Raw genomic sequence first — 27,261 nt, 5'->3', positions numbered from 1 at the left:
TGTGGGGACAGTGAGGGGAGAGGCTCTCCGGACCCACCCTGGGTCCTGGCCCTGGGTAATGGCAGAATTTCTTGTTACAGAGTCAAACTGTTTGCCCAATGGTTTGAAAAACTCTTACAAAATAAAGACATAATATAAAAATAACACATGAATTGAAATAACCCAAATCCAGAATAAAAACCAGGCTAGATTCTGTGCAGAGCTTTTAGAGACCATAGATGATGAAGGAACGTTGATCCTCTAATGGGGGCCCTCTATCACGAGCTCTTCTGAATGCCACAGACGCCTGTTCTCCTGAACACACAGGAGGTGATGATGACAAGGTAGACCGTGCTCGTACTGAGGAGGAAGAGGTATGTGTAATAGGCAGAGGTGTTCATGAGGTGCAGCTGCAGGGTATCTAGGAGAAGTCCTTTGATTAGTTGCCCGTTCTTTTGAAAGGTCAGTACACAGTGATGGGAGGAGGTCACAGTTATTTCTTTCTGAGGACCGATTATAAAGTGACACCCCAGCATCAGCAATCCCCACAGTCAACAAGGACCACCACTACCATCATGCCACCACCAGAACTACTCAGAATCCAACTCAAAGTTCAAGCCAATCGACAACTTCTGCTACGTTCACTTAGAATCTTTCTAAAGATTAAAAAGTAAGTTTGTGTTTTTAATGAATTAGTGCAGTGGGAAAAAAGAATTTTTGACAGATTTTAGCATTTTCTTTGCCCTCACTATGTCTCTAAGTAATAAAAACAGCTAATCTTCATTAACCCCAAATACCAGGCATTTATTCTGAGAGCTTTGCAAGCAAAGCTCTAATCTTACTTCATTTCACAATAATTCATAAGATTGTTATTTTCATTTCCATTTTACAAGTCAACTGTGAATGGAGAGAACGAATTTGCCAGATGTCACACATTTAGAAAATACCAGAAACCGTATTTCATTCCCAGCAATCTGACTGTAAAGAACACATTCTTAACTGCTCTGGAGTCCTGCATCTCCATATGCGATAAATACTCCAGACAGGAAAAGTCTTAGCATAAACATCAAGTGGAATTGCTGACTTGGAAGCATCTGAGCCATTATATGTTGTGCATTAGTGAGATTCCTACAAAAGTGACAGTCCTTGAAGTTTTCTGGTGTTCACAGAGGGTGGATAGTGTGGTTTAGTAAAGAGAACATTGCATTCACAGAAAATGCATGCAAGATACAGCACAATACCTTCCATATAAGAAGATTTCAGTAAGTAATGAATACGTGTAATTCATTTCACGTATTAACTACCAGCACAATCAAAATACTAGACACAAAGACATATCATGTTTCCCTGGTAATTAGACACAAAAGCCACACTAACAAATGAAATCCACTGTGTAAATAGTTCAGAGTCTATCATGACAGCTTCTAATTTAGAGTCATCTCACACCAAAACCAGCATTTATTGTGCTAAGATGACCCCTAGGAAATGATAACGTTTAGTGGGTAAGTCGTGTCCAACTCTTTTGAGACTCCGTGGACTGTAGCCCACCAGGCTCCTCTGTCCATGGGATTTCCCAGGCAAGAATACTGGAGTGGGTGGCCACTTCCTTTTCCAGGGGATCTACCCAACCCAGGGGTTGAATCTATGTCTCCTACATTGGCAGGCAGATTCTTTACCACTGAGCCACCAAGCCCGAGAAATGATGATAGATTTACTTAAAATACCACTCAGTCTATTTCTGCAAATCCCAACAGTATAGCTTTTTTTACATTAAACCAAGTAAGTTCAAAAGTTAATTTTATATGGTGGAAAAAAGTGCTATAGCTGACATACAGCAAAACTAAACAAAAACTTACTGTTTTCATCTTTCAGACATGCTTTTGTAGAATTTACAACAGGGACTTGTTTTTCTAGAAGAAAGGAGAGCAAGTATTAGTTGATTGTGTATATCTATTTTTGACAGTGTGATATGTATGTGCATATGTATGTGCATATAGACATCTATGTGCATGCTCCATTGCTGAGTCCTGTCCAATTCTTTGCTACCCCATGGATTGTAGCCTGTCAGATTCCTTGTCCGTGAGATTCTTCTGGAAAGAATACTAGAGTGGGTTGCTATTTTCTCCTCCAGGGGCTCTTCCCGACCCAGGGATTGAACCCACATCTCCCAGATCTCCTGCATTTCCTGCACTGGCAGGTGGATTCCCTACCACTGGGCCACCTGGGAAGCCATGGTTGTGGTTTAGTCACCAAGTCATGCCCAACTGTACTGACCCCATTAACTATAGCCCACCAGGCTTCTCTGTTCATGGGATTTTCCAGGCAAGAATACTGGAGTGGATTGCTATTTCCGTCACCAGGGTATCTTGTTGACCCAGGGATCAAACTCAGGTCTCCCACATTACAAGCAGATTCCTTATATTGGGAAGTCATATATATATATATTATCCCTGCCTATTATTTTAGTCTGTCTATATGTCTGTACATATATGTGTGTGTGTCTATATGTCTGTACACATATACATATTCTCCTGATAGAATATATTCTCCTGACAGAAGAGGAGTCATTAAAAGTATAACAATGATGAGCCCCACAATTGCAGGTAATTGGTCTTTTTACTTTAAGCCAGATAGACTTCAAACGGGAAATTCATCAGAAAGCAATGGAGGAGATGCAGGAGATGTGGGATAAGAAGGAAAAAAAAGACTGAAGCATGACATAAAGGCAAACGTGTACAAAAACTTACCACTTTTATCCTTCAAACCATCATTTGGAGGTTTAGTAGTAGTGACAACTGAAGAGACAACTACAAGAAATGAGAACAATTATCAGTCAAATTTTCACGCCTGTTATTTGGCAATGTGCATTTGTGTTTATATATGTGTTATTAAAACACACATATATAAGTAGATAATTTGCTGAGAAAGAAACATTCATTAAAAAATATGAGCCCTACAATCCAGGAAGAGTTGGTCTGATTCTATGTAATTCAGTACATCAGTTCAGCATCAAAATAAATTCATCCAATCTCAGAAAATAAAACAGAATCTCTTATTTGAAGGAGTCTGGCTCCAGCAAATTTCCCATCAAGGAAAAATAAAAATCCAGCCACACTTTTCTATATCACTCATATCTCCAGCATCCGATACTCTTGCAGTTGTGGTAGGTGTGGGAATAAAGAAAACAATACTAATAAGGCTAATAGCCACTGAGTGATTATTACTGTGCCAGGCACTCGCTTACATACTGCACATGCAATACGTCATTTAATCCCCCACTGACACTGGAGTGAGGTGTATTTTGGAGGATTCCATGTTACAAAGGAGTAAGTAAGAATTAGATGGTAAGTAACTCGTTTAGAGTCATATCAGTGATGGCAGAGCCAGAACTCTAAGGATCGTTGAGAGAGATTAAATGAGACAAAGCTGCAAAAAGTACTTTGTTGACATAATCCATAGAAATGCAGAAAAATTAATCTATAGACAGAAAACAGAATTCCACACCAAAAATAGCTTCCTTTCTTAAATATTTTTAGCAATGATGATTTTATTACAGGAGCAATTCTTTTGAGGACTGAAAAATAGGCCAAATCACATTTATAGTCCTCTAACTAAGGGGAGGACGTCCCTGGTGGAGCAGTGGATAGGAATCTGCCTGCCAATGCAAGGGGCATGGGTTCGATCCCTGGTCTAGGAAGATTCCACACACTGTGGAGCAACTGAGCCCGTGCACCACACCTACTGAGCCTGCGCTCCCTAGAGCCCACACTCCACAACAAGAGAAGATGCCACAATGAGAAGCCTGCGCACTACAAGGAAGAGTAACCCCCGCTCACTACAACTAGAGAAAAGCCCATGCACGACAACACAGACCCAGCACAGCCATAAATAAAGAAATGAAATTATTAAAAAAGAAAAGACAATTTCTTAAAAAATAAAAAAACCTGGGGTGAGAGTTGGGTTTATTTACAATTTTTAGAAAGGCGTCAAAGTGTTAGCCACTCAGTCATGTCTGACTCTTTGTGACCCCATGGACTTGTAGCCCACCAGGCTCCTCTGTCCATGGGACTCTCCAGGCAAGAATACTAGAGTGGGTTGCCATTCCCTTCTCCAGTTAAAAAGGCATACATGTAAGTGAAATATTTATTTGCATATATAATAGTTTGCTGGATGGAATAAAACAGTCACAGTAGTCATTTTGGTTCCTCCTTAGAAATTTGCTGTAAAATGGCATTAATAGAAACACCCTCGTTAGCTTTGCTGCCATGAGTAGTCAATGGGAAACATCACATAGTCAATTAAGTGCCAAATGAAACACATTATAAACTGAAATTTGTTTCCTTTACGATAATCATCACCATGAAACTTATTTTAATTCTTATTTTTCCCTGATCACCAGAAAAATTGAAATATAAAGACAATTAAGCCCATCGTTATATTAAAATAGCATTTTGTATGTTTGCTTCCCTTCTTTTTCTTACGGTAAAGCAAACTTTTAGGGCTATTTTGTAATCCCACTTTTAAAGGGTTTTAGGAAAGGATATAAAAATACAATGAATCTATGAATAAATACATCTACATCATGTTATCTAAAGCAAGTGTTTTCACTGACATTATTTCATTTGCTCTTCACAGCTCTAAGAAAAGACCAAAGCAAATGTTTGGACCTAATTTGATGATGGCACAAACTAAGGGTCAGAGAAGATAAAGACTTATTTCAGAAATTCAGACTGAAAAAAAAAAAAGAAAGAAATTCAGACAGGCACACAGCAAAACTGGCTGCACATGCTGTTATGGGCTTTTTCCCCACTGTTTAAAAGGGCTTCTGATTCCTTCATATGAGCCCTCTGGAACCTTTAGTCAGTGTGTTTATATGCAGGACTCTAAGTGACTTAGGACTTTTGAGTAATTATGGAAAGGACAGTAATTCACCTGAGTGTGTTCATTCACACTCCCTTCAGGCCTGGCACGTAACGTGCTAGGCTGCAATGAAAGTTGGTGTGAGGCATTTTCCAATGGCAAGAAATACACTCATTATGTAGAATGCAAGTAAGTCTGTGTGCTCTAGCCTCACCCCATCTTTAATCACAAAATTCTACTCCAAGTGATATATAAAAAAATCCAAATCTTAAAAACCTAACACCATGGACCATAATAAATGTACAGTAGCCAAGTTACTCTGATTTCTGTTGATCTGCAATCTGGCTCACACATAAGAACATCAATTTGATGTTAAGACTTGTTTCTGGACTACAGTTTGAGTAAAGCAAGATTGAAGTTAGATGACTTTGATGAATAGAACACTCATAAAAGACATACAGTTATTCTTACTTCCTAATAAACTAAGATCTTCAACAGTGGAATCTCTTTTTGTGTGCTTATAGTGTGCTAAATTGTTAGGTACTTCCATACATGTTGTTTGATTTAAACCATATAACAACCCCAAAATACTTTATTATGACCTTAATATTTTGGATGATGAAACCAAGGCTGATAAAGTTTAAGTGAACTTTTCTCTTTCTTTTTTATTTCAAACACTACACTTTTTTTTTTTTTTATTCTGTAAGGAAATAGCTTGAAATTTAAGAAAGTTTTGCATTTGTTTTTCATTAATGCTTGACAGAAGATGTGGAGTATCCCTTTGAAAAATTGTTCTAGGAGGTTATACTTATATTTCTATTCACATACCTTCATTCACTGTCGGAAAAAGAATCTCTTGATTATCTCCTCTTTTATTTTTCTCATGTTTGACGATACACATGTGTTCTTTATCCTTGGAGTCTCCAGACACGGTCAGCCAGCTGAACTTCATGTATGTGTCAGCAGTCTTCATGGTATTTCCCTGCTGGGATGGCAAAACTCTGTTGCCTCTTTTTTCTCTCCAATAAACCTTAATAACATGAGGGAAAAAGTTCTCCAGAAGACAAAGATATGTTCCAGTATTATCACGCTTGATTTCAGTAATCGAAGGAAGAAACATAGTGGGCTTGGGGGACATGTCTATATCAAGGTCTCTATCTGTAGGAGAAAATGAAACAGTAATTACAAAGAGTTATTACACAAACACAAATGTTGGTGTTATTTGGAACAACCTAGCAAGTGGTAAGAGGAAGATAGCCTGGTTGTTCATCCACAGAAGGTGGTGAGGTGTGTTTTATTGTTCTTGTTTTCAATGGGAAGAGAGGTTCAAGACATCATAAAACTTAAAGTCCCAGCTAATATGTAACAGAGGCTGGATTAACCTTGACATTTGTTCTTTCTCCACATGTTACAATGGGGTATGACTTTTAACTGCCCCATATCAAGGCTTCCAGCCTTCATGAACACATTTATTGTTTAAAAATCTATTTTATTCTGTTATAATGGAGACTATTTTAGGGTGAATGGGAATGCGTGGTGGGAATGGGTTGAGGGACACCAGGTAACTATGAAAATGTCTCTATAGGGCATATTAAAAAACATATTGATAACTCATTTTTCTTGTCAAGTGAGAAAAAGTATGCTAAAGAGAGACAAATATCTCCAAATTCAATTTTGTGTGTGTGAGTGGACAGTAAGATAACTTTCCATTTGAGGAGTTAATAGTACAGCTGTATTTTCTGGAGAATTTTTGTTCAGTCTGCGTTCTTGTCTGCAAACAACTCCCTACTGCAAAAAATTCTCCCTTAACATTTGAATTGAGTGTAGGTACATATATACATTCCCTATCATCTGCCAAGACAATGTACCAAATATGATAGCTACGCATTATCTCATTCAGTTTTCATACAACCCGTACTGGGTATACATTATTATCCCACTTTATGGATTAGAGACTGAGGCCAGAAAATAATTGCCCAAATTCACATAAGCATAAGTGGTACACCTGAAGTTCCAAGTCAACCTGATTCCAAAGCCCAGGTTCTTTGAAAACACTCTTCCACATCAGGAAAGGAAATATGTCAACTCACAAAACTTACTTGTAATAACAAATTTAAACATTGGGCCAAACACTTTCAAGATGACTGCACACTTTATACATGAATCCTTAGTAGTAGTCCACATGTACACAAGACAAATCCTATTAGGTTCCTTGCACAGTGTTTTTCCATGCTGTCTTTTACAAACAGGGATTTGTTCTAAAATTCTTCCTAAGATTTCCACATCTAATCCCCTTTCACATTCCCATTTTTTCCTAAACATTCTACAGTTCAGTTCAGTTCAGTCGCTCAGTCGTGTCCGACTCTTTGCGACCCCATGAATCGCAGCACACCAGGCCTCCCTGTCCATCACCAACTCCCGGAGTTCTCAAATCAAGTTTGGAAGCAAGCAACTTATGTAAAATGACAAACAGCATGTTTCTTTTTCTGCCTTGGATTTTGATAATTTAGTAAGTTCTAAGGCAATGGCACCCCACTCCAGTACTCTTGCCTGGAAAATTCCATGGATGGAGGAGCCTGGTAGGCTGCAGTCCATGGGGTCGCAAAGAGTCGGACACGACTGAACGACTTCACTTTCATTTTTCACCTTCATGCATTGGAGAAGGAAATGGCAACCCATTCCAGTGTTCTTGCCTGGAGAATCCCAGGGACGGGGGAGCCTGGTGGGCTGCCGTCTATGGGGTCGCACAGAGTCGGACATGACTGAAGTGACTTAGCAGCAGCAGCAGCAGCAACTCCAACAGAGCATGAGGAATCAGATAAAGGGGTTGCCAATCCTAGTTCTGTGAGATAGATGCAAGACATAGAGAATTGTGTCTGTTTTGAATTTCTGTCCAACTTTTTTCAATATTTACATAAATATATGGAGAAGTTCACCCTGCTACGGTGACACAGAGGTGACTTTCAGCAAACCACATAAGGTAAGAATGTGCCAAGAACTGAAGAACTGTCCCTGCTCTCTCTGGGCTGCTTGGATTACCTCTGTCTGCATCTCACATCCATTGGGAGTAGAGTTGCATCTTTTTTCACTATTTTGCCTGAATCTTTTTAAATATCCTTTCAAAAAGTGTTTTCAGTGTAAAGTCAGTTCCTGGTCAAGAGTGTCACTTAGAGTAAATATGTCTTTCATTACCAAAGAGGAACAGAAGCATTGTTTTCACAAATGAGAGTAAAGCAAATTAGAAGCTACTAAGTAGTCAATTAAAGTAGTCGTTTAAAAGGTGAGGCTGAGTGCTTAGTCATTCAGTTGTGTCTGACTCTTTGAGACCCTTTGGACTGCAGCCTGCCAGGCTCCTCTGACCATGGGATTTTTCAGGTGAGGATACTGTAAATACTCAGGATATAAAAACATGACTTAAATGTTTGTAACATCAATAACAGTCCAGATCATGTACTTTGGAATAGACAAATCCCTATTGAATCCTAAACTTTGCAATGAATCTTGTTAGGTGACTGTAGGCTAGTAACTGAGCTTCTTAAAACCTCAGTGTCCTTATATATGAACTAGGAATAAGATGATTCCTGCTGAGGAATGAGATACAACACTGAAACTTCTTATGCTGTCTGATTCTCAGTAAATAGCAGCTGATACTAAAATTCTCTTTAGTGAGATGACTTAAGGTAAGGACATTTCATTAAATTCTTCCACCAGATAAAATATATGAGTTTTATAAGCTATAAATATTACATCAATTGAGAAAGAAACAAGCCCATCAATCCAAGATCTGCTGTCTGTCTAGCAGCCACGGATCATAGAACATGAGTCCTAATCATGGCAGAATCTATAAAGCTCATCTGGTAGAATAGAAACTGTTTGACTGTTGGGACTCGCTCTATCTTTGTCTAGCTTACTCTTTTATCTCCAGCATCCAACACAGAAACTGTCCTCAATAAATAAATGCTGAGAGAATGGGCAGATGAGGATGTTCAACCATGTAAACTGTTTTCATGGACTTTGGAGCTGACATGGCTCATAAGTGAGGGAGTAAAAGTCTCTTGGTCAGGTCTGACTTTTTACAACCCCAGGGACTGTAGCCCACCAGGTTCCTCTGTCCATGAAATTCTCCAAACAAGAATGCTAGAGTGGGTAGCCATTCCCTTCTCCAGGGTATCTTCTTCACCCAGGGATCAAACCTGGGTTTCCAGCATCACGGGCAGATTCTTTACCACCTGAGCCACTAGGGAAGACAGGGCTCATTGAGCTCACAAATTCCATGAAACTGATCCATATCCAGGCAATGTAACAAGAGATGTAACTACATACATTTCAACTTATCTCAGCCTCCCTCTAAGAAGCTACAGTAATAAGAAATGGGATTTATCTATGTTCTATAGCCATTTACTATAATAATTTTTATGTACCGATTTTAGGGATGGGATGAAAACCGATAATGTAGTTTTGTAAAATATTGGGAGACAAGGACACTGTGTTTTATCTCAAACTGTAGAGAAGAAATAATTAAGAAAAGTGATTCTCACTTAATAGATTGTCTAGAAGAAAAGGAAATTTAATCAATAGCTTATACCAATGTAATGACATAATATGTTAATGGTGTAAGAATATTGACACATAAATGAAACAATAAAAAAGACATGATCCTCAAATATTTTACTATCTGCTGCTAAGACGCTTCAATTGTGTCCGACTCTGTGCGACCCCATTGACGGCAGCCCACCAGGCTCCCCCGTCCCTGGGATTCTCCAGGCAAGAACACTGGAGTGGGTTGCCATTTCCTTCTCCATTTTTACTATCTCCATTTTACTATCTAGTCTGAGTCTATTTTAATGGTTTATGTTTGTGTGTGTGTATTTTAAAAGAAAAATTCCATTCTGTTTTTGAGGAGAGAATAAATCATTTACAAAATAGTTGAGTTTCCATATTCAGCGACCTGCAGAATTATTGTTCATATGCTAAGACCAAGCATGTGGCAGTTAGATAAAGTGAATACTTTAGATCCTTGGGTCAAGAAGATACCCTGGGGAAGGAAATGGCAACCCACTTCAGAATTTTTGCCTGTGGAATCCCATCGACAGAGGAGCCTGGCAGGCTACAGTCCACAGGGTCGCAAAGAGGCGGACATGACTGAAGCGACTTAACACACAACACAGATTGTTTTCTCTACAAAAATACCTGTCACTTTCCCATAACTAAGGCAAAAAAGAGAAAAACATTACTTACCAGGAGGAGCTACTATGAGCTCAGTTGGTTTTCCAAATATCTTCTTCCAGCCTGCACTATCACACTGGTTGAAGCTCCTACAATAATCTTAGCCTTCTGCTAACTTCATATCATGACTGCAAGTTAAAAATTTTGTACTGGAAATTTGATCTTATGGATTCTTTTGAAAATCCTTACACATAGGTTTTATGGTATCTGATGTTTTATTAGTTTTCCTCAGACAAATGGACCCAAATATCTGCTTTCCATGGAGGAGAAATCATTGAAGGCACTGATGAAAGATGAAAGGAATAAAAACAGGAAAAGAAGAGTTCACCACCAACGGGTTAACCACCTGCCTTCCTAAATTTCCAGTAATAGTATTCAAAGAATTAAGCCTTTTTTTTTTTTTAATTTCCAGGTGTTCAACTCTGTTGAAACTGCTCAGAGTTTGCATCAAAGAAAGACCCTTCTGTTCTCACAAACACCAGAACCTCTCCCTTAGGGATTTAGGGCTATATTGTTGAAAGGAGGAAACTCTTCAGTCACTGAAAATGTAAATACTCCATCACAAGTGTACTTATAAAATGTGAGCAAAGTTCTCCATTCACTGGGTAACATTCTTTACCATGGCAACACAAGATGAGAAAATAAGTTCTGTGATGAGTTCCCCCCCTCCCTAGGATACAAGAAGAAATTTGTAGAATTTTCTGTCCTTTGAAATAATAGATTCCTTATTGAAACTAAAACCTGAAAACAATATTCATTTATCTGATATGTTGTAAGAAGACTCTTGGAGACTGTTTCGTAATCTGGAGATACTCATCTTGGATCAGGGTAAAAAAAGGTTGTCAGAGGCATCTGGGTGCTCCTCTGGCACGCATGAGCTGTCCATCCCCCAGGACCCACACAAGACAGATCGAGTATCCCTCTGTCCATGCCAGATCCAGCTGGTTGGCCCTGGCCTAAGTCCTATCACCAAGCAGTGCCTTTGCCCTGAGAATGAAAATAGGTCACAGTGACAACTGTCCATTCATAGTAGCTGAGCCCTTAATACACAGAAGAAGACCAGAGATCTGGATGAACATTTTGTTTAGAAAGCTTTTCTTAATTGAAAATTAAGTTAATAGTATTAATACTTTGAGTTGTCAAATACCATTTGGACCTATTGAGATCTCAGTGGTATCTGAGGTACCACTCAGTACCCCTCTGGTACCTTGTACTCTGTTTTTCCTTATTCTAGACCATGAATCAAATTATCAGGAGCTTTAGGAGTTGCCTATTTTTCCAAACCCATGAAAGTTTTACCAATAAAATGCAAAAGAGTAAGTAAAGAGTTATAAAATCATTTGTCAAATTCATAAGAAAATTCTAGAGCTATAAGAAGAAAGAGTATAAGGTTTTATAAAGGCCATAAAATTAAACCTGAATAAATAAAGAGACATATCATATTTGTATAAGAAAAACTAAATATCATAAAGACACTGATCTTTCCTAAATTCACATTTATGAAGTTACTATAATTCTTATGAGAATTAAGAAAATATTTCATTTTTTGTTCTATGGTATAAGGGTTCAGGGTTAGCAAGTTAAATAACATTAAATATGATTAAGTATAATATTGAATAGACATTTAGCCTAACAGATCTAAACCTTTATTGCAAAGTTACTGACATAACATGATAATGGTGTATGAATATTGAGATATAAATGAAACAGAAATCCTCTAGCAAATACTCCAAGTATATGTTGATATAAAAATATGGTAAGTCATTTTTAAATTGTAGGGAAACAAAGAGATTATCTTAAAACTAGATTAGGATGATTGATTATCTGTTGGGAAAACAGAAATAGTTTTCTATCAAACACAATATAAGTGAAGTTCATATTAAAAAATGTCTAGAGATATGAAGCTCCAATACTTTGGCCACCATATGTGAAGAACTGACTCACTGGAAAAGACCCTGATGCTGGGAAAGATTGAAGGCAGGAAGAGAAGAGGACAACAGAGGATGAGATGGTTGGATGGCATCACCAACTCGATGGACATGAGTTTGAGCGAGCTCCAGAAGTTGGTGATGGACAGGGAAACCAGGTGTGCTGCAGTCCATGGGGTCACAAAGAGTCAGGCATGTCTGAGTGACTGAACTGAACTGAGAGATGTGAGTTAAAAGGAACAAGTAAGAGACTAATTGACTCCTTGAGTAGAGAAACTTCAAATAGAAAGAGAACAGGAGACATCCTTACTTAATAGTTATTTTTTAAGAAGTAGGAATGTGAGCAATTTTTACAGCATTTTCAAATGTATATTTTTAGAAAAGAATGAATGATGAGGAGATACTGACGGTGATAGGCAGGAAAGTGATTTGATCAGATCTGTGCTTTAGAAAGAAAAATAGCAGGAAGGTTGGTTGTCAGGGGAGCAATCCCGGGGAAGCAGACACGTTTCACGGATGGTCGCCATGAGCCACTGAGAGGCCTCTGAGGACCCAGGTCACTGTAGTGACAGTGGGGATGCATAGAAGGGCTGGTGCAATAAATATTAGCAGGTTTGTCAGAGCTTCTAAGGAATTCATGAGATAAATAAAATGACCATTAGCAAGGTTGAAAGTAAAGAAAAAGATGTTTTAACATCCTGGGACACCTTCTGTGTGGTGAAGCTTCATGGTCAAGGTTGTGGGGCAGCCACACACATCCTTGTCCTTCAGGGAAGTTCCTACCCGTCTCACAGCAATCAGGGGCAAGTTAGGAGCTGGGTGTAAATATTCTATTTTTCCTGTGCCAACCCAATAGAGGATGATCAAAAATTCAGGCTGCTATTTTACAAATATTTGTCCCTTCAGTATAGAAAACGTAACTACAGCAGCTATTTACTGATCCTTCTTATTGGTTCAACCATGCCAAGTATGACATATATAGACCCTCTCACTTTTCGGCTACATATTAACTTGGATCTTCTGGCTCCACAAAGCATTCTCAATGGTCCATTAATTTCTGACTAGAGGAAATGAACAAATCATTAGCTTAATTTGATATTTCCTTTGAGGTACATAGTAAATAACACAGTGCAACTCCTATCATTATTTTCTAAATATGTGAGCTGTTATATTGCTTAATCCTGTTTTATCCAAAGATGGGAATTCTTTCTGTTCCAACCATTTTCATCAGAGGATCAATTTCCTACCTGGATACATTTGCAAGAACACATGCTGCATCTCTGTGAATATACAGATCACCCTGACTCCCCCACTTCTCTTCTTTATTCTTTCATTACTTCTTATTGGTTCTGGGTAGAGTGTAGGGAAAAGCATAAGTTTAAATGACATTTATACTTGGCTTCAAACTGCGTCTCTTCTGATATTAATGCCTTTGTGATTTTGGATGCTACAGAGTTTCTCTGAATCCCAAGTTCACCATGCCTTAGGGGTGGGGGAGGATATGATAGTACCTAAGTCATAAAAATGAGGTCAAGTTCAGGTCTGGAAATTACTTGCTCAGCCATTGCCAAGTATTCCCAGTAGCCACAGAGGAAGCACAGGGTAATGGGGCCATCTCAGCCAAGACTGCAGTTTTGTCTTCAACTGTCTGGACAGCAAGTGGCTCCTGAGAGGAAGACTCCTGTCTGCTTCATCTGTATATTCTTTACATAGAAGCCAGGCCACAGATAACAGTTACAAGCACTAACAGTTATTGAACTCGTACTGTGTGACAAGCATGGGTCTAAGTTCTTTACATGGATTGACCCAATGAATTGTCCACAAACCCTGCAAGGTGGGAACACTTATTACAACCCTTTATTTGAGGGAGAGATTAAATCTGAGAATGTTGAACAGGGTAACTGTGTGTCCTGTGTGGGGGCATCTATGTATATTAGAAAAAAAAATGGGCATTTGATGTGGAAAGGGACATGCTTCATCACAATTTTTGAACTGCACACAATAAGTCCATAAGACTTTGTACAGATGCCTCCAAAAATCCTTGATTCACTTTTGAATTTTTTTTCAATATGGCGGCCACTTCCTCCATGAACCTATCGTCTCCCAGCTCGGGCACAATTACCTCCTTGCCATCATACACCCTAAACTTCAGGTTCTCACCACTAAAGGTTTTTCATTTATGAGCTTCTCTCAGGCTGCTAACAGTGAGGTCTGGAGTGTGTCCAAAAGAATTCCAGTGAAGAACTCCAGTCAAACCAACCTCTCATTTCAGTCCCCATGATTGAGCAGGAAATCATTTACCCTTTTCCATAACCTGTGAAGAATATTTCTGTCTTTCCCAAGAGGGTAGATGGGGCAGTGCAACCCCAAATGCAGTAATCAAAGGGCATCTAGTGTTTCATCTTGATGATTTTCTGTTGCTCAAGAGATTTGTCATGTCTTTTTGCCTTGAAAAACAATTCCTAGAACTCAGAAGTCAGGAAAAATTCATTGCATAAAAAATCCCTCTGCAGACAATTCTCTACATTTTCCCAATACACAAAATTTCAATGTAAAGTAGATCAGGGAAATAAATATGCAGAACAAAACCTACACAATATTAGAAAAATATAAATGACAATAAGTTTATGCTTCAGTCTTTTTTAAAGTCATAAAATAGTTAAAACTCATGGTCCCTGATACAAGAGACCAAGTTAAAGTTGGTTTGTTTACTATCCAATTCCTTCTTCCCTGCAATTACAGAAATAAGAAGAACCTGAAACTTGACCTGTGGTTGTGGGATTCTCAAGCAAAAATATGATGACCAGGGAAAGCAGGAGTATCCAGGGTGCAACAAGACAGGAAGGTTTTGGGTTAGGAACAAGCCCATGAGTACCATTCTGGAATGCATTTCTGTGTTAGGCTGGGAACCTGTCCATTTCAGAGAGAAGTGTGTCACTTTATCTGTTACCACCAGGACAGCAGTCCTTAAAAACCAACTTGAATAAGAATCAGCTATGGAGTTTATTGAAAAATGCACATTTTCAGCCTTCATTCCTATGTTTGTATTCATGGTGTTGGGTGCCACCTAGAACTAGCACTATTATCCCAACTCACGTGCTTCTGCTGCAAGTGGTCCACGGACCACAGTTTAAGAAACACTCCTCTGATAGAAATTTGGAGGATCCAACACACAGGAGATCACATACATGTGAATCTAACATTTCTGTTCGTGCTAAGTTGCTTCAGTTGTGTCCGACTCTTTGTGACCCAATGGATTGAAGCCCACCAAGCTTCTCTGTCCATGGGATTCTCCAGGCAAAAACACTGGAGTGAGTTGCCGTGCTCTCCTTCAGGGGATCTTTCCAACCCAGGGATCGAACCCAGGTCTCCTGCAGCTCCTTAATGACAGGTGGATTCTTTACCGCTGAGCCACCAGGAATTTCAGGTCCTTAAATCTAGCCCAATAAAAAAGCCATACTCCTTTCATGTGTGACTTTTCAGCTGAAAGAGATACTATTCATTGTCTAATTGTTCACCCAAAGCATTCTTTACAATGAATTATTGAGAAAAAAATAATCTGATAAATCTCATTCCAGTTTGGGACTTGGCCATGTTAATGTAGAGGGTAGGGGTGGAAAGAACCCCTGGCTTGACTTGTTTAATGCAGAACAGTTCTGGTTGTGGGCTGAATTCAAAAGAAAGTGGAAGAAGAGTACAATAGTTGACATTGTTACAGAAATCACTGTTTTCCTACACTTTCACTATGTCAGCCATGCCCTGATTGGTTATATGAGGAAAATATCAGTTTGTCCAAGAGAAATATGATACTAGCTTGAGGTTCAGGAAGTCCAAATTTTCATTTTCCTCTTTTCTTACTCTTCATACTCCTGAATATTGAAGATGCTTCATTCCCAGCCATTTCTCTGGATAATGATCAGATAAATGATTCAGTATAGTTAAGCTTTTCATTATTTTTTACATTTGTGATTTTTATTTTATTATTTTTTAAAAACTTATTTACTTTCTGCATCAGATCTTAGTTGCGACATTCAGGATCTCTGTTGCATGGTGTGGGGTCTTCCCTTGTGGCACAGGAACTTCTAGTTGTGGAACAGGGTCTTCAAAACATGCAGATGTAGTTGCTCCAGAACACAAGTACCCTGCATTCCAAGGCAGATTCTTAAACACTGAACCACAGTGAGGTTCCCAAACTTTCCATGCTCTCCTAAATACTTCCCTTAAGAGATCAATCCTAGGTGCCCTGTCTCCTAAAGAGGAGGTTGAATAGGCTCCAGCAGCTCCTAGGTGAGCTAAAAGAAGATGAAGCCTGACAGTTGCTTGTCTGAGGCGTGAAGATGGAAGCCTGCTTTTAGAAAAAACTGTGGCTTTGGTGGGGAGGGGTGAGTGACAATTGAATATTAAAGGTGGGGGATGGGCGATGAGCTCAGGATTTCACTTTGTTCAGAGTAAAGAGAATTGGCATTGACAGCAGGAAGTGAGGCAGGGGTTGGTCTATCCTGTGTATCCGGGCTGTTTTTTGGCAGTGACAAGCAAAATTTCAGTGCAGTGTAAAGGAGGGCTGAACCAATGTGCTTCTCCCAGACAGCGCAGCGGTACACGCCAGAATCACTTTCTTGAAGATTTGAGATTACAAATTTATACATCTTGTCTGTGCCTTCATAGCCATGGTATTTCCCTGGACTGATTCCTGGTTCCAGCACAACCTTTGAGTAGGAGACATCATAGTAGAGAAGGCGTCGGGGTACTGTTCCCTCCTGGAATTTGTACCAGTGGATATATTGCTTGTTTTGTGTAGGAAGATCACAAGGGATTACAGCAGAGGACCCAGCTGCCCTGGTGATTGACATCCTGTCGCCTTCCATGTTGGAAGATCCCTGAGTGACTGCAATGGGAAAAGCAACAAAAAATCTTGAGGAAGAGGAAACAGCATTTCTTAGTATGACCCCCCACACACACACACCACACACACATATACACACCATTGCCAAAAAATACAGAAAAATCCCAGGAGCATCCAGGCAACACACTCACCAAGAGCCAGGAACACCAGAAGCAGCACTGGGGCCCGCAGCATGGCTGGGACAATAGTGAGACTGGGGTTCCCAGCAGATGTGACGGGCAGGGGAGTTAGTGAGGATCTCTCTTAAAGACCACCAGGCTGAGCCCAGAAGGGGTGGGTGCTGGGGGAGGCCCACGGAGGAGCCCCGCCTCTTCACACCAACCGCTTTCTTGAGGGCCCCCTGTGGCAGGCTGGGAGCAGCCACCTCCCCGACAGAAGAAGAGAAGCCTGAGCTCTGAAAGCTCAGAACTGCAAGCAGAGGGATCAGGTGAGGGGTAGATGGAAAAACACGGACAAAACTTGCCTGTTGCCTAGTGGAGTGAGCAGACCTGAATCAGGCTAAGTTCCCTGCAGTTCAAGGTTTCAGTATTAATGCTGCTGCCATGGTCTTCTCCAGTGATGAAACGTCTATAGTCCTTCCCCGAGCTACCTTTCCTCTTATACATATAAGCAAACTTTGAGACAACAAACAGCAAATCCAATAAGAACTGAACCTGCTTTATTAAAATTAAGGTTATAATGTTGGTCTGCATTTGACTCTCAGAGTCGGACACAACTGAAATGACTTAGCAGTAGCAGTAGCAGCAGTAAAGGGATATATGTGTGTGTGTCTGCGTTACGAATCATTTTGTTAGTGTATGTTCATCCCTAAGTAAAAAGCCACCTCACATTGGGTTTCCACGTTTCTCAAAAAAACAAAAATAAATAAATCAAGGAGCTTTGCAATATTTGGAACAAACTTAAACTAAAAATATATATTTTGTTTATCTGAAATTCAGGGAAATGCAAATCAAAACAACAATGAGATTTCACCTCACTCCTGTCAGAATGGCTAATATCAACAAGGCTGGAAATAACAAGTGTTAAAGATGTGGAGAAAAGAGAAGCCTTGTGCACCGTTATTGGGAATGTAAACTGGTGTAGTCACTATGGAAACCAGTATGGAGCTTCCTCCACAAGTTAGAAATAGAACTACCACATGATCCAGCAATTTCACTTCTGAGAGTTTATCCATAGGAAAAAAAATACTAAGAGATACCAGCACCTCTATGTTCATTGTTTATAACAACCAAGACACAAAAACGACCTAAGTGCCCAAAACCAGATGGACAGATAAACTAGGTGTGGTATATATGTGTGTGTATATATATATACATATAGTATATATGTGTGTTGTATGTGTATATATATATATATAGAGAGAGAGAGAGAGAGAGAGAGATAACTACCATTTTGTGCTCTAATTATGTGGTGGATTTACAGCACTCTACTGGAGTGTTTTGGAGCTTCTTAGATGACAGATGTGGTCCAGCTACAGAAGATGGAATCCATGTGCATCCAGGTCAGATAATATTGTTCAGTCCCTTCCAAACATGAACGAAAATATTTCAGTCTCACAAACATGAGCATATAAACATACAGTCAATTATAAAAACAGTTCAGTTCAATTTAGTTGCTCAGTCGTGTCTGACTCTTTACAACCCCATGAATAACAGCACGCCAGGCCTCCCTGTCCATCACCATCTCCCAGAGTTCACTCAAACTTACGTCCATTGAGTCAGTGATGCCATCCACCCATCTCATCCTCTGTCGTCCCCTTCTCCTCCTGCTCACAATCCCTCCCACCATCAGAGTCTTTTCTAATGAGTCAACCCTTCGCATGAGGTGGCCAAACTACTGAAGTTTCAGCTTTAGCCTCGTTCCTTCCAAAGAAATCCCAGGGCTGATCTCCTTCAGAATGGACTGGTTGTATCTCCTTGCAGTCCAAGGGACTCTCAAGAGTCTTGTCCAACACTACAGTTCAAAAGCATCAATTCTTCGGTGCTCAGCCTTCTTCACAGTCCAACTCTCACATCCATACATGACCACAGGAAAAAGCATAGCCTTGACTAGACGAACCTATGTTGGCAAAGTAATGTCTCTGCTTTTCAATATACTATCTAGGTTGGTCATAACTTTTCTTCCAAGGAGTAAGCATAACTCTGCTTAAATATTTAACCAAGAAGGGAAAGAGTAGATCTTACAATTTTACCTTATAAGAAAAAAATAATCTGTAACTATATACAGTGAAGGATATTGACTTAATGTGATGACCATTTCAATATATATAAAATATCAAATTTCTATCTTGTATAACTGAGATAATATAATATTTTATTTTTAAAATATGTTTTTAAAAAAGAGAGAAAAGTAGTGGGTTGAATGGAATATCTGAGCAGCAGGCATAGGAGCAAGCAAGCCGGCAGAAGCAGCCAGTTGCAGCAAACAGGAGCCCTGCCCTGAATGCATGGTTCCCAAGACACTCTGGCCTCTTTTCCAAAACAGTGTTCAGACATAAAGCAAAAATGTGGGCATGTGAAGAGTATGATCCTGTTTTAAAATACTTTAAATTCTTGGGTGACTTCATCCTTGATCTCTTCAGTGTCTATCTCATGCCTCATGTTTGATACATAAACTGCTATAAAAATACAGAGTAAAACGTAGCTTTTTGCTTTTCACATTGCATCTCAAATTTTTTGGGGTTCTGTCTTTTTAAGCATGAAAAAAAACCATAATTGAGGGAGTTCCAAAAGGGAGTGATTATATGTATACCTGTGGCTGATTCATGTTGAGGTTTAACAGAAAAGAGCAAAATTCTGTAAAGCAATTATCCTTCAATAAAAAAATTATTAATTATTTTTAAAAACGTAATTGAAAGTCAGCAGAAGGGAAAAAACTGAAGATGGTGTCTCCTTTTTGAAAGTTGAAATGAGGACACCCACTGCTGATGTTAGTGAATGGCTAGTAAAGAATTTATTGATTCACAGACATGGTATCATATCCACACATATATACATACACCTGACTGTGGCTGGTAAGATAATGTTAAGATACATCTTATATTCAGTCAGACTGAGTGATCTCTTAATGAAAAGTTGGAGAAAAGTTTTGTGTTGTTTTCCTGATCAAAAAACCTCTTAGTAAATTCGAGTAGCATTTATTTGTAAGCAAAATCTCTTTCTGTTTTGATTTGCAGAAGGTAATTCTTGTTTCATGTCTCAGATTTCTTTTTATGTTTTTCAACACCTTACATTTCTTCTCAGGTTTTTAGTTCATGCACATGCACTATTTGTACTATTGTGAAAAGTAGTAATATTGAAATATCAAAATAATTAGTTTTGTTTTTCTTATTTTGCATTATGTATTTGGCCTGAAGGACTGGGATCACAACAAGAAGACATGATGGGTTTTGAATATATATAAAAGGTACCAGGCATTCTGTATTGTGTATCATGAAATAATAGTTTTCTTACAGATGTAGCCCCTAAGGTAGTCTGAGTACTCTTATTTTGAACCCACACTATGAAATCATTTTCCCTTGTGTTTAGCTAGTTTGAATTCAGATGAACTCAATTATATTTTGAGTTGCCTTTGTAAAACAGAAATATTCAATGCAATGCTTCATGGGAAGGCAGCGTGTCTGTCAGTTTCCTTTCATTATGTACTGTCATTCAAGTAATGAAGGAAATGGTCTGGCTCGGGTGGAAACTGGTCATTTATGCGGATCTGATCAACTCCATCCACGCTTGGTCTAAGAATGGCCACAGGACAGAAATGCAGACAGAGGCTCCCTGGGAGGATGGGGTCTAGGCAGGGAGAGCTCCTTACATGGAGAACATGCCGAGTCTGGCCTTGGACTCAAACCTCAAGAACTCAGTAGTGTCAGCACAATGATTCGTCCTGAGTCAGGAGTGGACTCGTGTCCACAGCACCACCACAGATGGGGCCTGAGCTGGGCGTCAGGATGTGACTTTAACCTGAGAAGGGACTCCACCCCTGACACTGGCTGTACCAGTTAGATGTGGCCAGTCCTCCTAGGAGGGCAAGGCTCCCTAGATGTTGACTCTCAGAGCAGAGACCAAGAGGAATGAAGGATGTGACTTGAATGCGCCCTGAGGTCAGAATGTGAGAGCTGAAGCCATGACCTCAGCAGTGGAGCCCTGCTTCCCTCTGAGACTGGACAGATGGAATCCAGGACATGGACTTCCATCCTGGGCCTGCTGGGCGGGGAGGGGGTGGGACACCTGCTCTTCATGCCTGTGTCTGAGCAGCCCTCTGTCATTCACCCATTACATTGTCACCTGATGTTAGTGCCCCTAGTAAGCCTTGCTCAGATTGACTATGAAATCATTTTTTCCCTTTTAGAGAATTTACATGACTTAGTACATGACAGACTCAATTGCACAGGTCAGATCGGGCCTCCAAATCTCTGTTGTTGTGAGGAACCAAGCATGTCACATCTGTCCATGAAGCTTGGTTCAAAGATTGGGTCTTGTGTCACCTAGTCTACACAGAGAAAAATGAAACCAAGAAGTAGCAGCCTCAGAAAATCACAAATCATGGAAGATCCTAGGTGGCTGGTGGAAAGTCAGGGATGATCTTAGTGCTGCAAGGAGTCCTGTCTGCTCCTTTCTTCAGGGTCATGAGCATAGACAAAAATGCAGATATGAACATCCTGAGCATAAAGTTCCCAACTCATGTAGGAGCTCATCAGAGGAACTATACAAAGAAATAATGAGGAATTCGGGTCACACAGTCTAGAGTGTGTTTGATAACAATCACATGTGCTTGCAGAAGGATCTTTTCTTCCATTAGCTGTGACCCTTTGAAAATGAGCAAAGTTGGCTGTGGTTTAACTGTTCTCGTTTCCTTGCACAGTCCCAACCAGTAGAGGCCAGTTTGAGCATTTTCCATGAATCAACCACATTCAACAGAGCAGGTGAACAACGAAGCCTGAGAAAATGAAACCCGATCAACACATCAGCATATCAACCCCCCGCTGCTGCCACACAGACTGTCACCCCCAGCCCCACTACCCTTCCCTCTCTGCCCCTCCCAGGCCAGGGCCGTCCAGGGCAAGTTGGGGCAGGAGGTTGCTGAGAAGTTGGAAACCACAGGAGACATGCCCAGCAGGGCCCTCACTGTGACATCAGCTGCATAAAACTTTCAGTGATTTGCACGTTTCCGTTTCTTGCCTTCTACACTTAAATACACTGTTTTTTTCACAGTGAATAAGTAGTTCCAAATCTCTAAGACCAGGGCCACATATTTTGTCTAAAGAAGTCTGATAAAATTCCTAAGAACCAAGGAGTTGATCTGGACTTCCCAAGTGGCTCAGCGGTAAAGAATCCATCTGCCAGTGCAGGAGACCCCAAGTTCCATCCTTGGGTTGGGAAGATCCCCTGGAGGAGAAAATAGCAACCCACTCCAATATTCTTGCCAGGATAATCCCATGGGCAGAGGAGCCTGGAGGGCTACAGTCCATAGGGTCCCAAAAGTGTCAGACACACCTCAGCGACTAAAGGGCAAGGAGTTGAGTAGATTAGGTTTTATCTATTTTCACTTGTCCAATTAGCAAAATCCCACATTTCACAACACTCTCCCGACATTCATATACTTTGTGAATGGAGAAAAAAAAGTGAAGTGAAAGTTGGTTGCTAAGTCATGGCTGACTTTTTGCGACCCCATGGACTGCAGTCCAACAGACTCCTCTGTTCACGGGATTTCCCAGGCAAGAATACTGGAGTGGGTTGCCATATCCTTCTCCAGGAGATTTTCCCTACCCAGGGATTGAACCTGAGTCTCCTGCTTTGGCAGGCAGATTCTTTCCACTGAACTTTCACTTTTTTTCCCCATGAAAATGACAAATACACACAGTCTTCATGATATAAAACACTATTATGATTTCAGCATTTTAAAAATAATAGCAAAATGTGTAAGATAATAGTGTATTATGAGGGGAAATTATTTTATAAATTATTATATATTAATCTAGCTATTCAAGCATCTCTGTACATTTGCAGAAAAAGAGCTCTAGGTTGTGTAAGTACAGAGAAGTTCAAAACAATATATGCTGAATACTACCTTTGAGTACAAAGAGGGAAGTTAGAGTATGTATACATGCATATATATTCATACGTACACTCATATTTGCTATAAAAGATTCAGAGAAAGCAAAAGCATAATGTTAAAGAGGAAGAAAGGTAAATACAGTGGCTCAAGCAAGGTTAGTTGGTGTATTTTTTAGAGTTTTTTGATTGATTTTAGATCCATGCAAAGATATTATCCAAAATTTTTGATGGATACTGTAATGAAGATTGGTGAAAGGTTGTTGTTGAATCACTCGAAGACACCGGGATTCTTGGCCCCCGGAGGAGAAGAATTCAATCCGGGGCCAGAGACGAGGCTTGATCGCTCAGAGCTTTTGTGTAATAAAGTTTTATTAAAGTATAAAGGAGATAGAGAAAGCTTCTGACATAGGCATCAGAAGGGGGCAGAAAGAGTACCCGCTTGCTAGTGTTAACAATGAGGTTATATAATCCAAAGAATGTCTGGAGGTTGTAAAGACCTCATCAGACCTACTCCCATAATTTACATTTTAAGATAACACTGTCCTCAGGCAAGATACATCCTTGTAAAGACCGGGTCCACTCCCATACTTAACATTTTAAGATAACAGAAGGTTGAATCCAAAGACTGTCCTTAGGCAGGATACATTATTATTATATAATCCTAAGGAATGTGGAGAAAGAAAAAAAGTTTGTCCTTTCTTCCTCCTTGAGAATTCCAGACCCCTTTCTCCTTGGGGACCCCTAGACTCCCTATTAACCTGCCTAGGAAATGACTCTCTCATTGGCTTCCCTGATAGCTCAGTTGGTAAAGAATCTGCCTACAATGCAGGAGAGCCTGTTCAATTTTTCGGTCAGGGAGATCCACTGGAGAAGGGATAGGCTACCCACTACAGTATTCTTGGCCTTCCCTTGTGGCTTAACTGGTAAAGAATCCATCTGCAATGCACGAGACCTGGGTTCGATCCCTGGGTTAGGAAGATTCCCTGGAGAAGGGAAAGGCTACCCACTCCAGTATTCTGGCCTGGAGAATTCCATGGACTGTATAATCCATGGGGTCACAAAGAGTCAGACACGACTGAGTGACTTTCACTTTCATAATGCAGAAATTATTTTTTCAATGACACTTCCTGATTGATGTTCCATTTCTAAGAATAATCTACATTTTTTAAAGATGCAAAGTAGTCTGTCACATGACATCATTTATTTTCAGTTTCTTGTTGCTGATTATGGTTCATGACGGGCTGCAGTAAATGGTACCACAACAAATGAACATCCAGGCACATAAATTTAGTATGTACCTTTTGTTTCCTTGTGAAATTGATAAGTGCATGGTAAGTCACTTTCAGAGTAAAGCACATTGTACTCTTGTATAATGAGTTCTCTGATGGCTATTTGTGCCTGAGATCCGAGCTGGCAACGCTGGAAACATTTCAGTCACTTGATACCTCAACCTGGCTGCACGTTAGAGTTATTTAATATTGAAGGAGAGACAGGGATCAAGACCATTCCCATAGAAAAGAAATGCAAAAAAGCAAAATGGCTGTCTGGGGAGGCCTTACAAATAGCTATGAAAAGAAGAGAAGCGAAAAGGAAAGATATAAACATCTGAATGCAGAGTTCCAAAGAATAGCAAAGAGAGATAAGAAAGCCTTCTTCAACAACCAATGCAAAGAAATAGAGGAAAACAACAGAATGGGAAAGACTAGGGATCTCTTCAAGAAAATCAGAGATGCCAAGGGAACATTTTATGCAAAGATGAGCTCGATAAAGGACAGAAATGGTATGGACCTAACAGAAACAGAAGATATTAAGAAGAGATGGCAAGAATACACAGAAGAACTTCTGTGTATACAAAAAAGATCTTCACGACCCAGATAATCACGATGGTGTGATCACTGACCTAGAGCCAGACATCCTGGAATGTGAAGTCAAGTGGGCCTTAGAAAGCATCACTACGAACAAAGCTAGTGGGGGTGATGGAATTCCAGTTGAGCTATTTCAAATCCTGAAAGATGATGCTGTGAAAGTGCTGCACTCAATATGTCAGCAAATTTGGAAAACTCAGCAGTGACCCACTGGAAAAGGTCAGTTTTCATTCCAATCCCAAAGAAAGACAATGACAAAGAATGCTCAAACTACCACACAATTGCACTCATCTCACACGCTAGTAAAGTAATGCTCAAAATTCTCCAAGCCAGGCTTCAGCAATATGTGAACCGTGAACTTCCAGATGTTCAAGCTGGTTTTAGAAAAGGCAGAGGAACCAGAGATCAAATTGCCAACATCCGCTGGATCATCGAAAAAGCAAGAGAGTTCCAGAAAAACATCTATTTCTGCTTGACTATGCCAAAGCCTTTGACTGTGTGGATCACAATAAACTGTGGAAAATTCTGAAAGAGATGGGAATACCAGACCCCCTGATCTGCTTCTTGAGAAATTTGTATGCAGATCAGGAAGCAACAGTTAGAACTGGACATGGAACAACAGGCTGGTTCCAAATAGGAAAAGGAGTACATCAAGGCTGTATATTGTCATCCTGCTTATTTAACTTATATGCAGAGTACATCATGAGAAACGCTGGACTGGAAGAAACACAAGCTGGAATCAAGATTGCCAGGAGAAATCTCAATCACCTCAGATATGCAGATGACGCCACCCTTATGGCAGAAAGTGAAGAGGAACTCAAAAGCCTCTTGATGAAAGTGAAACAGGAGAGTGAAAAAGTTGGCTTAAAGCTCAACATTCAGAAAACTAAGTGATGGCATCTGGTCCCATCACTTCATGGGAAATAGATGGGGAAACAGTGGAAACAGTGTCAGACTTTATTTTTCTGGGCCCCAAAATCACTACAGATGGTGACTGCAGCCATGAAATTAAAAGACGCTTACTCCTTGGAAGGAAAGTTATGACCAACCTAGATAGCATATTCAAAAGCAGAGACATTACTTTGCCAACAAAGGTTCATCTGCTCAAGGCTATGGTTTTTCCTATGGTCATGTATGGATGTGAGAGTTGGACTGTGAAGAAGGCTGAGCGCCGAAGAACTGATGCTTTTGAACTGTGGTGTTGGAGAAGACTCTTGAGAGTACCCTTGACTGCAAGGAGATTCAATCAGTCCATTCTGAAGATCAGCCCTGGGATTTCTTTGGAAGGAATGATGCTAAAGCTGAAACTCCAGTAGTTTGGCCACCTCATGCAAAGAGTTGACTCATTGGAAAAGACCCTGATGCTGGGAGGGATTGGGGGCAGGAGGAGAAGGGGACGACAGAGGATAAGATGGCTGGATGGCATCACTGACTCGATGGACATGATCTGAGTGAACTCCGGGAGATGGTGATGGACAGGGAGGCCTGGCGTGCTGCGATTCATAGGGTCACAAAGAGTCTGACACGAATGAGCGACTGATCTGATCTGATCTGATCTGAAGAGACTAACTGACTCCTTGAGTAGAGAAACTTCAAATAGAAAGAGAACAGGAGACATCCTTACTTAATAGTTATTTTTTAAGAAGTAGGAATGTGAGCAATTTTTACAGCATTTTCAAATATATATTTTTAGAAAATTTAATGATGAGGAGATACTGACGGTGATAGGCAGGAAAGTGATATGATCAGATCTGTGCTTTAGAAAGAAAAATAGCAGGAAGGTTGGTTGTCAGGGGAGCAATCCCGGGGAAGCAGACACGTTTCAGAGATGGTCGCCATGAGCCACTGAGAGGCCTCTGAGGACCCAGGTCACTGTAGTGACAGTGGGGATGCATAGAAGGGCTGGTGCAATAATTATTAGCGGGTTTGTCAGAGCTTCTAAGGAATTCACGAGATAAATAAAATGACCATTAGCAAGGTTGAAAGTAAAGAAAAAGATGTTTTAACATCCTGGGACACCTTCTGTGTGGTGAAGCTTCATGTCAAGGTTGTGGGGCAGCCACACACATCCTTGTCCTTCAGGGAAATTCCTACCCATCTCACAGCAATCAGGGGCAAGTTAGGAGCTGGGTGTAAATATTCTATTTTTCCTGTGCCAACCCGATAGAGGATGATCAAAAATTCAGGCTGCTATTTTACAAATATTTGTCCCTTCAGTATAGAAAACGTAACTACAGCAGCTATTTACTGATCCTTCTTATTGGTTCAACCATGCAAAGTGTGACATATATAGACCCTCTCACTTTTTGGCTACATATTGACTTAGATCTTCTGGCTCCACAAAGCATTCTCAATGGTCCATTAATTTCTGACTAGAGGAAATGAACAAATCATTAGTTTGATTTGATATTTCCTTTGAGGTACATAGTAAATATCACAGTGCATTTCCT

The 27,261-nt window shown here is 40.1% G+C and overlaps 1 gene segment (V, D, J or C); it reads right to left on the bottom strand.

Annotated features, from left to right (window-relative positions):
* Window positions 1-257: 257 nt before the first annotated feature.
* Window positions 258-17,070, bottom strand: LOC129658608 (T cell receptor gamma constant 1-like). The segment is given in 7 exon segments: window positions 258-400; window positions 1,836-1,889; window positions 2,727-2,786; window positions 5,668-5,997; window positions 10,078-10,128; window positions 16,561-16,878; window positions 17,028-17,070. Coding segments are annotated over 7 exon segments (999 nt in total).
* Between the last annotated feature and the right edge of the window lie 10,191 nt (window positions 17,071-27,261).

Source organism: Bubalus kerabau, chromosome 8 (assembly GCF_029407905.1).
Source record: "Bubalus kerabau isolate K-KA32 ecotype Philippines breed swamp buffalo chromosome 8, PCC_UOA_SB_1v2, whole genome shotgun sequence".
Classification (NCBI taxonomy): domain Eukaryota; kingdom Metazoa; phylum Chordata; class Mammalia; order Artiodactyla; family Bovidae; genus Bubalus; species Bubalus kerabau.
The sequence above is the reverse complement of the archived record's forward strand: the minus strand, read 5'-3'. Positions and strand labels throughout refer to the sequence as shown.